This window comes from Rhineura floridana, chromosome 7 (assembly GCF_030035675.1).
Source record: "Rhineura floridana isolate rRhiFlo1 chromosome 7, rRhiFlo1.hap2, whole genome shotgun sequence".
Classification (NCBI taxonomy): Eukaryota; Metazoa; Chordata; class Lepidosauria; order Squamata; family Rhineuridae; genus Rhineura; species Rhineura floridana.
Window position 1 is genome coordinate 53,302,300 of NC_084486.1, and position 15,692 is coordinate 53,317,991.

Here is a 15,692-nt window from a genome sequence, read left to right on the forward strand (position 1 = left end):
CCTGCCCCAGTGAGCAGTCTCGCCGCTGCATTTTGCCCCAGCTGCAGCTTCCAGACCAACCTCAAGGGCTGCCCCACATAGAGCGCATTACAGTAATCCAGCCTGGAGGTTACCATGCATGAACAACCGTGGTCAGGCTATCCCGGTCCAGAAATGGCCACAGCTGTCTTACCAGCTGAAGCTGGTAAAAGGTACTCCTAGCCACTGAAGTCACCTGGGTCTGTAGTGACAAAGATGAGACTCTTAGTGCTTCGTATAGAACTGTAGATCATTGTACAGTCCAGAATTAACTCCATGTTTGAGGGGCCTTCCGCTATCTGTCTAGCAGCCTTACAGGGCAGCAGCAGGTGGTTGGGGCTGCCTGTCATTTAAATTTCCTACAATGCCTCAGGTTGATGCTCAGGTGGTGCTCAGAGCACCAGCCTGGGAATTTTTTTTAAAGGCCTCAGGGCATGCATCAGCAGTGGGCCCTGCCAGGATACTGGGACCTAGCAACTGCCCAAGGATGCCAGGGCATGCTAGCCTGAGTTCAGTCCCTCCCACCATCACAGTGCATTTGCTGGCCATCCGGAAGAGTCTTATCACTGGGGAAGTAACCAGTCACGCTGGGTTTAATGCATTCCAATGGCCATTGGGGAAATCTGGTGTATTCCTGTGGCCCTTTGAAAGAAACCAATGAATTTCAATCATCATTTGATGGCATTCTTTTTTCGTACCTCCCCTAATCATGCCTACTTCCCTTCCTCTCCACATTATTATTGGCCAATCTTAAATAAATGAATGTGCTATCAAATAGGACGGTAACAGCCAAAAGCCTTTTTAAAAAGTGAAGAACAGAACGCTAAGTTACTTACATAATAATAAATCTCCCCTCCCCTTTATTGTGCTATCCTATTTGGATGGGGAAGGGTTGTAGCTCAGTGGTCCAGCATCTGCCTTGCATGCAGAAGATCCCAGGTTCAATCCCTGGCATCTCCAGTTAGGGCTGGGAGACAATCCTGCCTGTAACCCTGGAGAGCCACTACCAGTCAGCGTAGACAATACTGAGCAATATGGACCAATGAGTCTGATTCAGTACAAGATAGCATCCTATGTTCCTATGGCACACTTTTTAGTATGCTAATATATATTTTGCTTGAGAATGAACAAAGCAAGAGTATCTGAAGTCAGACATACATGGGCTGGGTTGGCATACAACCTCTCTCTTCCTTCCCCTTCTATATGAAAACGGCCACCTCCTCCAGCAAGCTGCATTTGGATGATCTCAGAAGGTTAAAGGTAATCCCTACGTTGGCACAACTCGAGCGCCACCTAGCCGGGAAGTTGGGAACAGCGATTCGCGTTCACTTGAGCCGAGGGCAACCGGCTTCAGAGTCTCGCCGTTCAAACAAAAAAACACCACCAACAACACCAAAAACAAAGCCAAAACACAAATCGCGCTCCGGATTGTTTTGGTGGCGCGCTTGATCTCCGCCTCCTTCCTTGGGGAAAGTGCAGGGAGAGAAACAGCGGCGAGTTGCTTTAAGAAAACCAGGAGAATTTAGATGTTGTGAATGTGTATGTGTGTGGAGATCCTGGAGCTTAAGAAGCGGCCCCGTCTCCCCTTCCAGAGGTAGCCGTGGTAGCTGACGGGGTAGAAGAACCCCTCCCTCCCCCGCGGGAAGAAGGCGCTAAAGGAGCGCTAAAGCGAGCCGCTGGCCTCTTGGGCCGTCGCGGCAGCCCTCAGCACTTTTCTCCTCTCCTCTCTCCCTCCCCCCTGTGCCATGTGTGTGCGCGCCGTGCAGACAAAAGCGAGTGAATAGAGAGAGAGGAGAGAGAGAGAGAAAAGCGAGGGGCTGGCAGGGAAGAAGAGCCGCTCAGACACGTTACACACAGGCGCACAAACACACACACGCCAGATCCATCTTGAAGGTGTTCCCCCGCCGCTCTCTCGCTCTCTCTCTCCCCAGCCGCCGCGCCCGGCTCGCCCGGCTCCCCAGGACTTCTGTAGGGAATGCCATCGCGCTTCCTTCGCCAATGTTTCAGTGGAGCAAGTGGAAGAAAAGGATGGGCGCCAGCATGTCCTCCTCGTCTTCCAAAAGACCCGTCTTCGATGAGAAGGAGGATGGTGAGTACCAGCTCCGGCGAGCCACCGTGGAGGGATTTCTTTCCCCACACGCTGCCCATCCTTTCCTACACGCGGAGGGGTGTGTATGTGTGTGGCCGAGGGGTGGGGGTGGGGAAGAAGAAGAGTTCGGGTCACGCTGCTGCCCACACAAGGTGCTCGGTTCAAGCAGCAACCGTGGTAGCCTCTTAAGGCGGCCGCCGCTGCAGTTGGAGAAAGTGTTGTCAATGAAATGGCAGGAAACTCAGAAGTGTTGGGGGGGGGAATCGACGGGCTTGAGATGTCTCCAACAGACTGTCCAGAAATGATGTAGCCAATGGCGAGGGAAAGAGGCATATTTTATACGAAATAAAAGAGTTGATTGAAGAGTGGGATTTTCTGCCTCTAAAGGGCAAAAGATATGGCCCCGATTCTCGGTCGGTATGTGCATGTGAGAAAGAGAGTAGGCAGCATTGCTTATGTTTTTACATCTTGTAAGTTTACTTATAGGCGCCGATGTATATCATGCATAACTTTTTTTTAATAAAAAAGCCTCTAGATGCAAAATCTAGTTAGTAGTGTGCCAAAATGACCGCTGTATAAGTATAGGAGCCTTCCGGTTATCATTCTACGCCCCCCCCTCCCCTTGTGCTGGTGCGGGATAAAACCAACAGGGTTTAGGATGAGGCATTTGCACGTGTTAATGGGAGAAGATCATAACTGAGCGGTGAAAATTTAATAATACGGATTAGGCTATATAGACCGTTTTTTATAATGGGGATTAGGCTATATAGGTTACTTTCTCCCCTTTCCCTTCCCATCATCTCTGAAGGATAGGCAAACCGAGATTTCTGCTATAGAGGGTGAAGAAAGAAGTGATAGTTTAGGCTGCAGAAAGAGATGGTATTTTATCATTTGTTCTTCTCCTTGCTTGTGCATACTTGACAGTCTCTGCATGGCTTTTCAGGGTGGGTTGAGTAAGTGGAGAGGAGACTATGCACATTTACTTGGGAGTAAACCGCTCTGAGTTCCTAACCAGAATCTGGTTGTGCATGTTACAAGTCAGGTCATGACTTGCTTATATTAGACTGGTAGTACTTGTGTCTCATGCAGAATTACAGATAGGGGTCTAGGGATGTCCTGGTAAATAGACATCTCCTGTATTATTCTTTGTATGGATGATTACTTTAGTAGTGTTCATCTGCTTCAGTGATAAGGAGTGCTGAGAAAAACTATCATGAATCATAGCTGTCCTGCAGGAGCCAACTCACTGATGGTTTGGAGTACGAATGGAAATATAAAGTTCTAAAGAAAATGAAGCCCTGCGCAAACCATTAGTTTCTGAACATATCAAATAAGGGTTAAGAACCTGACCATCTATCATTTTGAAAACTAGAATGCTAGCAAAATTTTTCACCAAGATAGCATTTTGAATTAGATGTATTTACTGTTTGATCAGAAACTAAGCCTCCCTAAGCCCCACATTTGTTGGTCATTTCATTGAAAATACACTTCTGTGTAGAATAATCAGTATGATTCTGTGAATGAGTAAAATATATTGTGTCATCAGTGGGTTAGAAGGAAGAGCTACACCTTGCATGCTTTTGAAAAAGTTTGGTGGATTCTTTTTGAGAGTCTCTTTGAACAGTTTTAATGCTGAGAAATCTTTAAACAAAACTTTGCTGCCAGTCAAGAACCACCACTTTAACCCTCATTCTCTTGCATAGTCACCTACATGGATTCAAACTGACACATTACATGTAAGAATCTGCTATATACTTAATCAGACCTTTGATCCATCTTGCTCAATATTTATGCTGAACAGCAGTTACTCTTCTCAGACAGGAGACTTCCCCAGCCATATCTGGACATGCTGGCAATTGAACCCACCATCTCTTCTGCATGCAAAAGCAGGTGCCCTAATACTGATCTATGGCCCTCTCCTAACATATGTATCCTGAAACATATGCAAAAAACAATGGGGAAATATTTTAACTCTTTCCTGAGTTGAATAGTTAGTTTAATTTTGTGAGAAGTAACCTGCATACAATGATCTTGAAAATGCATGCTAAGATCTGTTTTGTTATCTCAAAAGAAAAAAAAAAGCAGAACATCTAGAAAACCAGATCTTATTTTGCTCCACATTTTCACCATATCTTGAGTAGGCTTTGGGCCTGCAAACCTCTTTTTCTTGCTACTCTTCCTGTGCAGACTGAAAGCAATTTGTGAACAGAGAGATCCTGTGCTTCTTTGAATATGGGCTCTCCTTCACCCAGTGAGATGGAATCCACCTTGTTGTTCAGAGGGTTGCATGAGGTAGAATCCTGGGGAAAGAATTAACATCTGAACAAGTCCCCAGATTCTTTTGGGGAGAGAATGAGACAATTTTCACAAGCCTTGTTTGGCTAGAACAGCCTTATCCAACCTGGTGCCCTCCAGATGTTTTGGATTACAATTCCCATCAGTTCATAGCTGTACTGGCTAGGGCAGATGTCTAAAACATCTGGAGGGCACTACGTTAGGGATGGCTGGGCTATAACATAGCATACCTTCATGAGTATAGCCCCCTTCAGGGCACAAAAGGATACGTGTGGGCTTAAAGGGTGAACATGCAAGCCCTGCCTCCAGTGCTCCCCACATGTAATCATGTTCTGCTGAACATGGCTAAAATCCTCCCTGTGATTGGGAATCCTGCACAATCAAGGTTCCAGATTGAAGGAAGGATTCTAACCACGTTTAGCTGAATGCGGTTGGAATCTCCTTGTAGGCTTTCATGTTAAACACATGAAGGTCAGGAGAGGCAGTGGTGATGCACAAGGAGATGCTGGAGGTGGGGGTGGCACATGCACCCCACAGCCCCTACCAAGTTCAACCCTTCACATCTTTTTTTGAATGCCAGAAAATGGAAGTTTCCTGTATCCTAGAAATCAGTCTGAGAGCCCGTTCCGTTGATATACTGGGACAGAAATGTACTAAAAAACCTCTTCCTATGCAGCCCAGGTTGGTCTACTTGTTTGAGCATTGCCATGTGTGTGTGTGTATGGGGGCCCCCCACAAACTCGCTGGCTCCTGACTTGTGAAAACAGAAATTATTTTTTGCTCTTATGGAATAGGAACTGTGATCTTGCATGTGTTTGTGACCGCCACACTGCACTGCTCATGCTGGTAGCCTAACTGAACTGTGTGAGTATATATATTGTAGCTTAGGTTGGCCTGGATTGCTTCCAAATGAACTGTTTCTTCATTCTGATTTCTTTGCAGAAAGCTCCTGTGGAGGTTATATAGTGTCTGCTGTTTATGAAGCATTCATCCTGATTTGTTTGTGTAGAGTTATACAACTTCCTGTCAATCGATTGTTATCCCCCTGTAGTGGATTTATTTTACCATCACTTTGCTTACTTCAAGAAGTCTGGGTTTTTGTTTTCAAAAGTAGGTTTGTTGCGCCAGAGTGCCAGCATGCTTTAATCCACTTTAATTGTGCAAACCTAAATATGCTGGTACGCAATTGAATCCTTCCTACAAAATAGTGAGTCTGGAAGTGATCTTGTCATATTTTGTTGTTGTTACATGCCTTCAAGTCGATTACAACTTATAGCAACCCTATGAATCAATTCTGATGGTCAGCCCTGTTAATATTCAAGATGGCACGATGTATGGGCACTTCCAGACTCTCACTATTTTGTAGGTGGGATTCAACCCATACCAGGATACTCAGGTTACACAATTAAAGTTGATTTTGCATTCTTGGGCAAAAAACCCACTCCCCCCTCTAACTGGCTTTTTTGCAATAAGGAAAGCAATGGGAAAATGCACTGGAAAGTAGGGAATGACATTTGCTTGACATGACATCATGTAAATTCCCTGCAAACAAATCAGAATGAATGCTCACTAAGAAGCCAACATCGTATAACCTCCCCACAAACGTTTGCAAACAAATCTGGATGAATGCTCAATAAACAGGTCATCTGGAAGCAGCCTCTATTTAAGTCTGGAAATGATACAGAATTAGAGGAGAATTGACTATCACCTCCCCTTCACAATCTCAGTTGAAACAAATTAAATTGTTTTAGCTCAGGAGTCCACAAACAATGGCTGCTTAGCAAGCCAGCCAATATTTATTTATTTATTTATTATTTGATTTCTATCCCACCCTTCCTCCCAGCAGGAGACCAGGGCAGCAAACAAAAGCACTGAAAACACTTTAAAACATCATAAAAACAGATTTAAAATACATTAAAACAAAGCATCTTTAAAAACATTTTTTTAAAAAAAGCTTTCAAAACATCTTTTTTCAAAAAAAGTTAAAATATTTTTTTAAAAGAGAAGGTTTAAAAATATATTAAAAAGCAATTTCAACACAGATGCAGACTAGGATAAGGTCTCAGCTTAAAAGACTTGTTGAAAGAGGAAGGTTTGTGGTCTCCACAATCACTTCCCTCGCATGGTATAAGACAAGAACTTGAGGAGGCTCTTATTTCATTTGCACTGCTGTAAGGAGAGGATAAATAAAAGCCAAATGCCCCCTGCTGTGCTGAAGAGACTCCTCCCTTTTTTTGCTACCCTTCTCCAAATGGCAGGACAATTGAAAGCTTTTTTGGCACCCTGGCTTATGCGAGTGCCCTGCCATCTTGGCAAGTAGATTTCTGGATGCCTGATTAAGTACTTTCTCACAGTTACTGATGGTTTCTTATGTGACGCCTACACGTTAAGTGTCAAATTCTGGTGCTATGAGCCTGCCACTATAAAAACAAAGTTGAGGAAAAATTAGCGAGGGGTGATTTAATTCCCATATCTCTGTAAGAAAGCTGCACTTACTTTGTCTGAGCAGCCAGGCAAGATTTAAGGACAAGATTTAAGGATATAACCATTCATGTTATGTGAGTCATGAAACACGTTTTTGAATTTGCCCACAATATACACCAGGGAAACTCTCCAGTTTGGTTAGCCAGAAAGGGGAGATTAGCTCAGGGATAGGTTGGTAGCCTCCAGATGTTGTGGACTATTAGCCCCCGCCAGTATGGCCAATGTTCAGGGATAATGGAGGTTAAAGTTCAAAACGTCTGGAGGATACAATTTTGGCTACCCTTGGGCTTTCATATGGATTCTTTCTGCTGTCATGTTCTGGTGTGATGCCAGCTCCCACAGGCCAAGCTGGTTCAGATGTTTCAGAACCACAGGTGAACAACTTGCTCCAACCAAGGTTGAGAGCAGACAGAGCCTTTTTAAGCTTCTGTCTCCTAGATTACCTCTTTCAAGCTCGGTCCTCTTGCAGATATCTTTAGAGTCTTAAAGGGCCAACCTTCTGACCTGAGAACGGACACCTCTGCACTGGTGAGTGCCCTGAGCCACTGGATGGGTAAGGTATTGTGGGAGGCAATGGATTCCCCACCCTGTGAGGGTCCTGGCTGGTGAGGAGCCTACAGGCCCTGGTGATATGAGAGATTATTCTGTGGGGTCCTGTCCATTTTATCAGCCCCAGGCTCAGTTACCTCCTTATCTCCAAGAGCAGTTTCAGAGCTTTAAGCCTGGTCTGGCTCCATAACTAGAGACACTGCAGCTTCTGGCTCTTAATCTTGATCGCTGCTGTACTCTGGGGTCATGACAGTAGGAGTAGGAGGACAAAGAAATCTATATCTAAATAGTAATAATAACAAAAAAATAAATTAAATTTTTATCCTGCCTCTCCTCATGAAGAATCCCAAGGTAGCAAACATATCAGCAAAACAAGTTAACAAGAAAAACAAAAGCGTTCTAAAAACAGTTTAAAACATTCTTAAACACAGTTACAGTGTTTTCATTAGTGATCTTTGGGTGCCAGGAACAGTTCCCTTCAGCCATCAAATGCCTGCGTAAACAGGAATGTTTTCAGGTTCCTCCTGTAAATCAGTAGTGATGGAGAAAGGGGAGGGCATTCCACAAATGGGGAGCTGCCACTGAAAAGGCCCATCATGGACCAGTGCCAAGAGGCGACCTTCAGTGGCAGCAGCACCAACAAGGCCTCACCCACTGACTGTAGGGCCTGAGATGGCTAATACTGGGGAAGGCACACTTTTAGATACTTGGGTCTCAAACCACTTAGGGCTTTATATGCCAGTACCAGCACCTTGAATTGGGCCCAGTAGCTCACTGGCAGCCAGTGCAGTGCTTTTAGGACCGGTGACACATGGTTCTATTAGGCTGCTCCACTTCCCTGCCCATCACTGCCTCTAGATATCTGTCCAACACTTTCACAGCCTCTCCTGATTCAGACAAAATGGAGAAATAGAGCTGCATGTCATCAGCATATTGATAACACCAAGCTCCAAATCCCAGGAGGACAGCTCCGAATGGTTTCATATAGATGTTAAATAGCATAGGACACAGAATGGGTCCTTGTGGGACCCCACAGCCCAAAAGCCGTGGAGCCAAACAACAATCTACTAGTACTACTTTCTGGTAGCAGCCCTGCAGGTTGGAGCAAAACCACTGCAATACAGTATCTCCAACTTTCACCTTCAGTCGTTCCAATATCATGTTCAATGGTGTCAAGCCACTGAGAGGTCAAGGAGAACCAATAGGGTTGCATTGTCCCTGTCTCTCGACAGATAAAGGTAATCAGCCAGGGCCACCAAGGCTGTTTTGGTGCCAAAACTGGGCTGGAAATGAGACTGGAATGGATCTAAATAATCTGCTTCCTCAGACATGTCTGTGGCTGGCTGGCCATCACCCTCTCAATCACCTTACCCAGGGAGGAAATATTAGAGACTGGATGGTAGTTTCCTAAAACCTTTGGATGAAGGGAGGACCTCTTCAGAAGGGGTTGCACCACTGCCTCTTTACCGTAGTGAGGCTTTGACTGATCCCTGGACCCATCCAGTCAATCCCCTCCTACTAGATTTTACCAGCCATGATGAGCAGGGATCAAGAGAGCATGTAGTTGGCCTCACTACCACAAGCATCCTGTCCACAGCCTCCACATGTGAAATATATAGGAGAAAAATATCCAAACAACTTGGAACTGTCTCCCACACCTTAAGTAGCTCTAGCTAAGCCAACAGGTTTAAAGCAGCAGCACTGAAGCAGCCTTTAAACCATATTTTTAACATAAATCATGTATTTCTATTCCTGCTGTCTCAAGTTAACCAAGCCATAATTATGTTGTAAAAGCAAGCTCCAGGGACAGGAATATGTTTTCTATTTTTGTTTTCTCTTCTATTGCTTTTCACCATACACAGGTTAGTATCTTTTATTATTTATTTGTTTATAATATTAAATCAATTTATATTTAAAATTCTTGTATCCCATCTTTCCTCCACTTTGGAGCTCAGGGTGGCTAACAACCAATACGTAAACAATGATACAAAATTAACATATAATTTAAACCTCAAGATTGTAATGGCAACAATTCAGCAGCAAATAATATCAGAAAAAGTGCACCTATATATAGATTACCCCATTCTCTGACAACACTATGTGCTAGAAAAAACAACAGATGTTGGAGCGAGATTGTTGGAGCCCATCGCATCCTTGAAAATCAGAAGCATTCAGTGGTTCATTATTTTGTTTTCCTGCCCGAGGGCCGCATATCCCTATGGGCAATCTTTGAGGGGCCACATGCCAATGGCGTGTAGCCAGGCAAAAGTGGGCAATGCAATGGATGTGACTCTTACCTTTGTATTGTAGGCTACATTCCATCTGCACAAAAGTCAGATGTTTCTGCACGCCCATACACATATCTCCATCTTTCATCCAGGCAACAGACATTATTGCAGTTCAAGGACACATTCCTGACAGGCAAAAGCACTCAAGGAGGACACAGAGAAAGGCTAATTAGGGGCATGGCCTGGGGAGAGGTGTTGTGGCCTGGGGAGAGCCCTGACAACTGGATAAAGTGGCCTGGAGGGCTGCATCCAGTCCCTGGGCCTGAAGTTCCCCACTCTTGGTTTAAAGCTATGTTCAGCCAAAGAGAAACTCACATGTTGTGTCCTCCCGAGTTGTTTTATCTAGAATTGCAGTCTTTCATTCACTCAGCCTGGAGAAAACAGACGACAAACCACTGCATTCAGAGTTCTCTGAGTCATGCACTCATCTTCTTAAAGAACCGAGTTTTGTGGTGATTTCCCCCCCCCTTCCTGATACAACTGCAGCCACGTGTGGACTGGCTAAGTGTGGTTGACTGCACGGCATGACACTTTGGAGAGGGGGAACAAAAGGGGAGAGGACCCTGATAGCTGGGACTATGGAGAGGGCTTGGCCTCGCTGCAGGAGAGGACTTGTTCTGCTCTCCACGGGTGGCTTGGCCTACCTGTCTTGCAGTAGCAGCAGCAATGCAAGCAAAGCAACCTGTCTCCCCTCAGCTGCTATGAAATTGTTTTTAAATTGTTTTAAATTTTTTAATTGTGTTTTAAATTGTTTTTAAAAAATGTGCTTTAAATTTGTATTTTTGTTTTAATGTTTTTAGTTACTGTAAACCGCCCAGAGAGCTTCGGCTATGGGGCGGTATATAAATACAATAAATAAATAAATAAATGAGACCGCCAACTCCAGAGAGCTGCTGAAGAACTGGGCAGTTCAGGGTGTGCAGTTCCTGGTCCTCCTCTCCATTTGCCTCCATCTCTTTTGAACCAACAGAGGCTGTGGGAAGCCCCCCCCCCAAAAAAAACCCCAGCTTCCCCAGGGCATCAGTGTGCATGCTAGGGCTGAGTGCCTGATCTTAATCTTGAAAAATAAATGCCATTTCCACCTTTTGCCAGTACCCTAATAAAACCAGTTGTTAAGCAAACAAACAAAAAAGTAAAATGAGAGAATGGTGGGATTAGAATTCTGGAAAATAATGAGTAAGGACCAAATGCCATTGGGTGGGAAGAAATCGGTTCAGAAAACTATTGAACGGCCAGTTTCATGAATGCTGGGAGAAGGATGTGCTTTAAGCCATAGCAAACAGGGAAACCTTTACTGACTGAAGAGTGGAATCATAAACTTAGGGCAGAGATGGGAACCTGTGACCCTCCAGATCTTGCTGGATTACAGCTCTCATCATCCCTGATCATTGGCCATGCTGGCTGGGGCTGATGGGAACTAGAGTTCAGCTACATTAGAGGTCCACAGGTTCCACACCCCTGATCTAGGGAGTAAATTTCCTTGAAATGAATGGCACTTCTTGAGTGACATTGTATTAACTGCCATGTGGAAATACAGTTATAATTTTGCTTCCAGCAATAAAGCAGAGCAATGCTTCAGCAGTGCTAAAGAGCCCTGGTTTCGCAAACCTCACTTCCTTTGCGTGCGTGGTTTGAAATCAAGCTGTGTGGGCGAAGGAGGCGTTTCCCTGAGAGCCTTGCTGTAAGTGCCAATCAGCTGATCGATACAGCAAGCTTTGATTTAGGCAGGGATTGGTTGCACAATGGGATTCCAGAACTCCATCGTTCAGCTGATCCCAGCAGGGTTTGCTTTCAGTGCTGATCAGCTGAAAGCAAGCCTCACATGCCAAGGAACAACTGGGATTGCATTTAAGGCTCCTGATTACTTCTTTCCAGCCACTTTATTACCTGCCCCAGACCTGACAGCATATGATGTCAGGTGTGGGGCAGGTGGGTGTGGTTTGGGGAAAATGGCCTCACTTGCCCTGTTAGGATCTCTGCCAGTCCTAATTTAGCCCTTGGGCTGGAGGTTCCCCACCATTGCTCTAAATCTGTTAATAAATACCAATGCTGCCTGTGTAAATATATATGTAAAAAATAATGAAGGTCCTGCTTTTTGTTTTATTATAACCAGTGAAGATTCTACTCATAACATGTTTAAATTAAGAAGTTAGCTGTCGTGAACTGGCAGCAGACTTTTAACAAAATAATTACTACTGATGCATGATTAACAAGGCAACTCTGCTATGTCTTTGTGGTGTCCACTGCCATGTCCAAAGCTTAAGATGCCATATTTTCATGTGCTCTGTTCCAAAAGTAGGCTGCTGGCAATGCAAAAATTGGCATTATTTTAGAAAGCACAAAACTTTCTCAATTCCCACCTCATCCACACTTTACCCTCTAATCCAGCCTTTCCTAACTTTTGGGTCCCCAGATGTTGCTGGACTACAGTTCCCATAATTCCTGACCATTGGTCATGCTGGCTGTGGTGATGGGAATTGTAGTCCAACAACATCTGGAGACTGAAAGGTTGGGAAAGGCTGCTCTAATCCATTCTGAGTATATAAAAAAGGCAACCAGAGCAGTGAGGTTTAAAATAATTCAGTCAAACATCAATTTTACTATGCATTTTTTTTTAAAAAAAACACTGTATGGAATTCAGAAAGAGAGAAAGCAACTTCAACGGTTGGAGGCGTTATGCCTCTGAATACCAGCTGCTGAGAACTGCAAGTAGGGAGAGTGCATCTGTCTTCTAGTTTTGCTTGTGGGCTTTCCATAGGCATCTGGTTGGCTACTCTGAGAACAGGATGCTGGACTCGATGGGCCACTGGCCTGATCCAGTAGGGCTCTTCTTATGTTTTTATGCACATTTTCAAATAATGAAGTACTGCCAGGAAGTGGATAATGATTATGCTCCCCACGCCACCCCACCCCAAATTGCTATGCAATCCTTTTCCAAAGATATTACAGTTTCATAGAAATATATTTTAAGTATTGCCTGCTTTTTCTGTTTTGTTTTTAAAAATATATTACTTATTAGTATACCCAGAAGCAATTACCACATTGTTCTGGTGTGCTCCTGTTTACTGGCACAGCATGGTTGCTATGGAGACCTCTTAAGACATTTTGGGGACTTCCCTAAATAAAATGTCAGTTAATACTTTACATTTTTGTGGGAGAGAGCTACTATTATGGGATCTGTGACCTCATTATGGCCATGTAATATTTGGTTAAACAAAGCTAAAAATAAAACATAGCAATGCTAATTAGAATGAAAGGCTTAAGAATCTCAATTTTAGAAGGGGTTAGTATACGGTCAAAGGCGATACTTTATTTCTGTTGTTGACGAATGAATAGATTTTCCTTCAGAGAAACCTTCGTGCATGAGAGTGGAGGGCTGTCTTCCTAGCTGGTTCAAGATTTTCCACCTCCCGAGGTAGAGCTGGAAGATATAGGAAGCTGCCTTATATTGAGTGAGACCATTGGTCTGTCCAGCTCAGTACTGCCTACACTTACTAGCAGTGGCTCTCTAGGATTTCAGACAGGAGACATTCCCAGCCTCTCTGGAGATGCCAGGGATTGAACCTGGGACCTAGATGCTTTACTACTGAGCTACAGCCTTTCCATATCAAAGTCGAGATACCAGGTCTCCAGTTTTTGACTGGAGTCTACGGTTTTTGGGGGGCCCCCCGGCTCTCCGGCTAGCACCCCTTAATCTCCGGACTCTCAGCTTCAATTAAAAAAAAATTAAGTTTCTAGGTGGCCTGGTTCCCAAGATATACACCAAAACGTCAGCCCCCCCCGTGACTGTTTAATCTATTTAACTGATACGACGCTGAAGTTGGTTCCTAGTTCCCAGTTCCTTATTTGCTTACAACGTTGCGTACAATGGAAAAAGATGGCGGCGTAGGAGGATGTCGTGGTTAGAGCTCCGCCGCCCTTGAAACTTTATTTGAAGTTTAGAATATCTTTTAAAACATCTTTTAACATCTTTTGGGGGCTGGAGAAACGGGCGTAAGTAAGCGCTTCCCCCTTTTATTTTGGCTGGCCACCCTTTTATCCTCTACACTCTGTGAGTGGAAATTGGCAAGAAGAGCGCCAACGATAAGAACGCCATAAGAGGAATAAACGTGACTCACCGTTTGTTGGCCGACGCAGCGGGGCTGAGAGGGGGATGTGTGGAGGGCAGTTGTTCCTCCCCAGCTTGTATTTTGCTGCTGTTGTTCCCTCCCTTGTGCCTCTTGCCTCCTGCTGCGGTCGCTGTTGCTGGGGCCTTGGAATTCAACTGTGGCCCGTGTTTTCTCCTCCTGTGTGGCGGCCGGCGCTCTCGCCGCGGCTCGGGTCTTGCGGTCGCCGCTGCTGCCACCGCTGTGGCAATGCTTTTGCCGTGACTGTGTTTCCCGCCGCCGCCGAGGTGAACGGGGCCCTAGCTGCGACCTGTGCCTGTGCTGCAGTGACTTGGGTGCGTGCGGCGGCTATGCCGTCTTGCCGCCGCTGTTTTCTGCTGCGGCCTGGGGATCTTGCCGCTACCGGCTCCTATCTCCTGCCGCGGCCCGGGCTTTCAGGTACCTGCCGCTTTTGCCGCAATATGCCACTGCGGCAGCCCGGGCCCTGACACTGTTGGTGCTGTCGCTGCCGCGGCGGCCAAGTTTTCATTTGCGGTCCATGCTCTCGTTGCCACCACTTTGGCTTACATACCCCACCGTGACTGGACTACTTCTTGGGAAGGCGGCGCCCCCTGGTTTTGGGGCGCCTCCTGGTGGATTGGGGAATGGTCAGCGGCAGATGGGGTGCAGCGGAACAGGGTCAGGACTGGAGAGACGGAGTTGGAATTACCACCTGGACTGGAGACGCAGTGGAAAGTGGTAATATCGACTGTGCAGGATAGGGAGTACTGTCGGGCTGACCCAGGAACAATGAGGGGCAAGAGGACTGTGGCCTCCTGCAATTGACGAACTAACTCCAATTTGGGGGGGTGGGAGACACACGGAGAATTTAATTTATTGTTAGGGTGGGGGGCCTGCCTGATTAGCGGACAGGGGGGAGGTCATGTGTAGATCGGAGGGGGATGTTGGAGGAGGGATGGGGAGTCACCACATAAAAAGGCTAGGCGGCAGATCCTGGATAGGGATGGGTGGCAGACCACGCCAATATAGGGGAACAAGGGATAGAGGCATTATATCCATCCCTTGTTCCGGGTCTGGCCACAACCAGAAGAAAACTGGGGAAGGCAGGACTCCATCCAATCTTTGACTGCTGTTATGTAATGCCAGGTCTGTGGTACAAAAGACATCTCTCATCCATGATATGATCCTGGATGAGAACGCAGACCTGGCGTGTATTACGGAGACCTGGCTGGACGAGGCCTCAGCTCCCATACTTGAGGCCATGTGCCCAGCCGGTTTCCGATACGCACAGCAGCCGAGGATTGGTAGGCGGGGAGGGGGTGTGGCAGTTATTTATCACGAGTCTTTGGTTTTCGCCAGACCCCCCCCTCCATGAGACCAAGTTTGTTGATTGCATGTATTGGAGGTTGGGCCCAAAGGGCAGTTTATTTATTTATTATTTATTTTATTACATTTCTAGACCGCCCTATAGCAGAAAGCTCTCAGGGCGGTGTACAACAAATAAAATCACAATTAAAATATGAGCAAGTGTGAAAAATATAACATGATAAAAATCCGAAATAGAATTGCCATGAGTTTATAAATTAAAATCCATATTAGGTTTAGGGATTCTTCTTGTGTACCGCCCACCCCGCTGCACAGCAGACTCCCTGACCAAGGTGCTTGAGATGGTCTCGGCTGTGCGGGTGCTCTCCCCCAACCTATTGGTTTTGGGGGATTTCAACGTACATGCTGAGGCCGTTCTCACAGGAGCCCCTCGGGATTTCATTGAAACCATGACTTCTTGGGAACTGCACCTTGGTAATACAGGGTCAACCCATGTAGCCGGTCATGCTATTGACCTTGTGTTTACCTCTGGAGGGG

General features: G+C 45.7%; 1 protein-coding gene across 1 annotated transcript in view; it reads left to right on the top strand.

Moving 5' to 3' along the window:
- Window positions 1-1,699: 1,699 nt before the first annotated feature.
- STK32C (serine/threonine kinase 32C) overlaps window positions 1,700-15,692 on the top strand; it is a 317,934-nt gene continuing 303,941 nt past the window's right edge. Inside the window, exon 1 of the mRNA XM_061634360.1 lies at window positions 1,700-2,107. Coding sequence (XP_061490344.1) covers window positions 2,017-2,107 — 91 coding nt within the window. The 5' untranslated portion in view covers window positions 1,700-2,016. The remainder of the gene's footprint in view (window positions 2,108-15,692) is intronic.